This window comes from Sinocyclocheilus anshuiensis, unplaced genomic scaffold (assembly GCF_001515605.1).
Source record: "Sinocyclocheilus anshuiensis isolate Anshui unplaced genomic scaffold, SAMN03320099.WGS_v1.1 scaffold1425, whole genome shotgun sequence".
Lineage (NCBI taxonomy): Eukaryota > Metazoa > Chordata > Actinopteri > Cypriniformes > Cyprinidae > Sinocyclocheilus > Sinocyclocheilus anshuiensis.
Genome location: NW_015551044.1, coordinates 572,122 through 576,459, shown reverse-complemented (window position 1 = coordinate 576,459; position 4,338 = coordinate 572,122). Strand labels below are relative to the sequence as shown.

Here is a 4,338-nt window from a genome sequence, read left to right as displayed (position 1 = left end):
TTATTAATTTAAATGTAAGTACATAGTTGTTAAGGCCACTTAATATAAAGTGGGTCCAAAAATTCTAATTATATTGCGTTATAAAATGGAACGTTTCAGCCCCAAGAAGAGTTGTTTAATATGATTTATTTTTATTAAATTTATTATTATTATTATTATTATTATCATTATTATTATTAGATCTAAGAAGAGTGGGTTAATATACAGGTGCATCTCAATAAATTAGAATTTTATTTAATACACGAGTTTCACAATTTGAGTTGAATTACTGAAATAAATGAACTTTTCCACGACTATTATTACTATTATTATTTAAATGTTTCAAAATCTATTATTATAATATGATTTATCTGTTATTGTGTTGCATTATAAAATTTATTCTAATTATACTTAGAAATGATGTTTAATGTGATTTATTTCTTTTTTTTTTGTTTGTTATTTATGGTAATGTAGTTGTTTTTTGGTTGTTTATTCATTTTTATTAAGAAATAAAACTTAAATTATTTATTGAGCATTGATGTCTTACCATTTTGCTATTGCTAGCATTTCTTAAAGGCCATAAGAATGTGAAAAGGCACCAATGATCAATAATTTAATAAATGTTTTTGATTAAATAAAATTGCAGTATAAAATTGTGAATGTAATTTATTTTGTTCGCTATTGCAAGTGATTTTCTCTTTTAATTACTTGTCACATCTTGCCTACCTATGATTTTATTATATTATTTGAAATTAAAACCAATGTCTCCATTTTCTATTTCTGTATGCAGGATGATCAGAAAGCAGAGGATGAGCTGGCTAAGAAGAGGGCTGCGTTCCTCCTCAAACAGCAGCGTAAGGCCGAAGAGGCGCGAATACGTAAGCAGCAGCTGGAGGCGGAGTCAGAGCTCAAGCGAGATGAAGCCAGGTATCAGTCTCTGTGGATCCAGTGTGTCTTTAAGTAAATACTGTAGAAGGGCTGCTGCAGATACATTTGATGTAATTTGTGTTTGTTCGTGTCAGACGAAAAGCTGAGGAAGAGCGTGTGCGTAAAGAGGAAGAAAAGGCTCGGAGGGAGTTGATCAAACAGGAGTACCTGAGCAGGAAGCAGCAAGAACTTCTGGAGGAACAGGGTGGGACTAAACCACGCCCACGTAACAGGAGGCCCCGCCCTAAATCACTGCATCGCGCTGAATCTTCCTGTTCTGCTCGTAAGAAAGCTTTCCTTTTAATGTGCCATATTTCTGACTTGACATGCCTGAATTTGTGCATCTATACATGCTACATTTGATTAGAACATCACTCTTCCTCTCTCCAGCGGTTAGTCTTTGTTCTGCTCCCTCCGGATCGTCTCTCTCATTGGCCTCTGCTGCTACTGAAGGTGACAGTGTGGCGTCAGGAGGGGCCAGTTCACACAGGTGAGTGGGAACAGACCATCAGTGTGTGGCCCACTTTTCTGGACTTAAAATGATAGGTCTACGCCAAAATGTTGAATTTATTTTTAATGTATTATTTTATTTATTTGTAATTAATTTGTTTATTCATATTTATTTATTGGTAATTCATTTATGTATTTTAACTTTTTTGTAATTTATTTAGATTAGCACATCACACTTTGAGTTGATGGATACACACTAGCTACTTCAGAGCTACTTTATGTATTTTAATGTATTTTTAATTAAATAATTTATTTATTATAAATTATTTTATTTGTAATGTATTTGTAGTGTATTTATTTGTATGTATTTTTCTTAGTTAGTTTTCAATTTACTTATGTTTTTTTAATTTATATATTTTAGTTATTAATACATTTTGTATGAAATACTGTATTTATTTTGTTTAATGTATTGTAATTCATCATATTTGTTTCATTTTTTAAAAATGTATTTGTCAGCAATTCATAACTCATATCTTCAGTTACCAGATTATAATAACACATAATTCCCGAATGTGTGTTGTAGGGGGGAATCTGTGGAATCTTTTCCCATACTGAGCCGAAACGCGAGCAGGAACATGGAACGAGACTGGGACAATGGCTCAACGGCCTCATCTATCACATCTGTAGCAGAATACAATGGTGATGAGACATACATTTTACAGCTCTTCTTGAATGTGTAAATACCGAATTATATTATGTGTTTATTCAGCCAAAATAACTAAACATTTCAGCACCATTAGCTCAATTTGCGTTTTTTCTTTCGGTCCTCAGGGCCCAGATTATTTAAGGAGCCTAGTGCAAAGTCCAACAAACCGATCATCCAGAATGCCATCGCTCACTGCTGTCTTGCGGGAAAAGTCAATGAAGCCCAGAAGAACGCCATTCTGGAGGTGAGTGCAGTTTCTATGACAGCACACTTTCAGGATGTTCAAACCTGTATGCTACCATACTACCCTACTTATGCAATACATTTTATGTATACTGTGCATAGTATATTTGCATGATTTGTTATTAGGCCCCGATCAGACCGAATGCATTTTTTAGGTCTGAAAACACGAGGCCGCGTTTTTTGTGACTTTTAAAAAAGAGCAGTGCGCTGCGTTTTTTTTTATGTTACTAGGCAACCACCAAATCAGCTGTCCTGTCAGTCTAATCAAAGGAGTATAGCGCGAGCGCTCTTAAAATCTTTGGGTTTTGCTGTTATGTAAACTGTAATATTAGCAAAAACCTTAAAAAATACAGACAGACACCAAAAGTTTCTCCTCCATCATTGCAGTCTCCGGACTTTCTAAGCAATGGTAAACTTTTGTCACCACAACGGAAGGCCGGCCTCTCCATTCATTCGATTGGACAATGCAAAAAAACGCGAATGACGTCGGGAAAATCCAAGATGGCGGCGCAGTCGGACGCAGCGGCTACTCCGGGTCCCAAAAACGGTGTTTTTATGTCTGTTAGTCTCGTTTCCTCGTCTTCAAACAGTCTCATCTTATCGCAGAATCAACAGATAAACACTCGGAAACACATCTATGATCGACAGAGCCTTCTGGAAATCGGCAGTGAGTACAAACAACAGCTTTCGCCGGTGACTACTGAGAAGCTACGAGGCCTCTGTCTGCTGCTGAAGCCGAACCCCGGGACCGCGGCCTCGCCTGCTGATGCTCTTCATTGTTGTATGCCTGTATTTATGTAACACCGTGGTCCTGTGAGGCACGACATTTCGTTCCACTGTATGTCCCCACATGCAGCAGAATGACAATAAAGCTCAACTTGAACTTGAACTTGAGCTTTTCTGCTCAGAGTTGCTTTTTTTAAACTTCATGTGCTCACAGCGCTTCTCCAAAAACGAAGCGCTATATTATTGGCATAGATAGATAGATAGATCATTTACTATCAAGACAGTATTGCATATTAAACAACGTAAAAAATAAAAAAATTTGTTGAGTAGCTACTTACATTTATATTTATTTGGATATACAGCTGTATATGTTTGAGCATGTATTAAATCATTGCCATAATTCCACAGGAAATCGAGCGGTGTGAATCCAACCACCTGATAATCCTTTTCCGTGACGGTGGATGTCAGTTCAGGGCGTTGTACGTATATTCCTCCGAAACAGAGGAGATCGTCAAGCTCAAAGGCACAGGACCACGTGCCATCAGCCGCAAAATGATCGACAGACTCTACAAATACAGCTCCGACCGCAAGCAGTTCACCGTCATCCCCGCCAAGTCTGTGTCGGTCAGTGTAGACGCTCTCACCATCCATGGTCACCTGTGGCAGGCCAAGCGGCCGAGCACGTCAAAGAGAAAATGATCCCGCTTTCCATTGGCTCATTGGATCCAACCGCTGCTTTCTGATTGGCTACTGGGTTAAATTCCAGTCTCTTAAACTGCTGTTTTGCTAATGAGCAGGCCTCCTAATATTCTACTGGTCCACAAGACTCCCGCTTTCCTATTGGCTCACTAGCTGCCGTGCTCCTATTGGCCACTATCTGCCTATTACACAAGCAGAGCTGAGGAAGTCAGAAGTGGGTGGAGCTTGACGTTTGATTGACAGAGTTAATGAATGTGTTTTAGGATTACATCATCGTTCAGTGTTGTTGTTTTTTAGGCAGGAATCTGCATGTGACACTTTTCTGTTTGATTTTACCATAGTATTAATTTACACAGGGAACAAAAGACGACACTTCCACTACTTGAACTATGAATTATGGTTGCTATCGTTACACGGGCACGTGCGAATGTGTGTACGAGCGCGTCTGTTTTTTGCATTTCTCATACCTCTCCATATGCTGCTGTTCATACATGACACTCACTTTAGCAGTGCAATGCAATGAACAAGTGACAAGGGATCTGAGTGTGTGTGTGTGTGTGTGTGTGTGTGTGTGTGTGTGTGTGTGTGTGTGTGTGTGTGTGTGTGTG

At 38.4% G+C, this 4,338-nt stretch overlaps 1 protein-coding gene across 6 annotated transcripts in view; it reads left to right on the top strand.

Moving 5' to 3' along the window:
• camsap1a (calmodulin regulated spectrin-associated protein 1a) overlaps positions 1-4,292 on the top strand; it is a 25,269-nt gene extending 20,977 nt beyond the window's left edge. For all 6 annotated transcript variants that reach the window (XM_016451211.1, XM_016451209.1, XM_016451206.1 and 3 more), the window contains 6 exons: positions 770-906; positions 1,002-1,189; positions 1,297-1,396; positions 1,940-2,055; positions 2,188-2,306; positions 3,440-4,292. In XM_016451211.1, coding sequence (XP_016306697.1) covers positions 770-906; positions 1,002-1,189; positions 1,297-1,396; positions 1,940-2,055; positions 2,188-2,306; positions 3,440-3,730 — 951 coding nt within the window. In that variant the 3' untranslated portion in view covers positions 3,731-4,292. The remainder of the gene's footprint in view (positions 1-769; positions 907-1,001; positions 1,190-1,296; positions 1,397-1,939; positions 2,056-2,187; positions 2,307-3,439) is intronic.
• Positions 4,293-4,338: the final 46 nt, after the last annotated feature.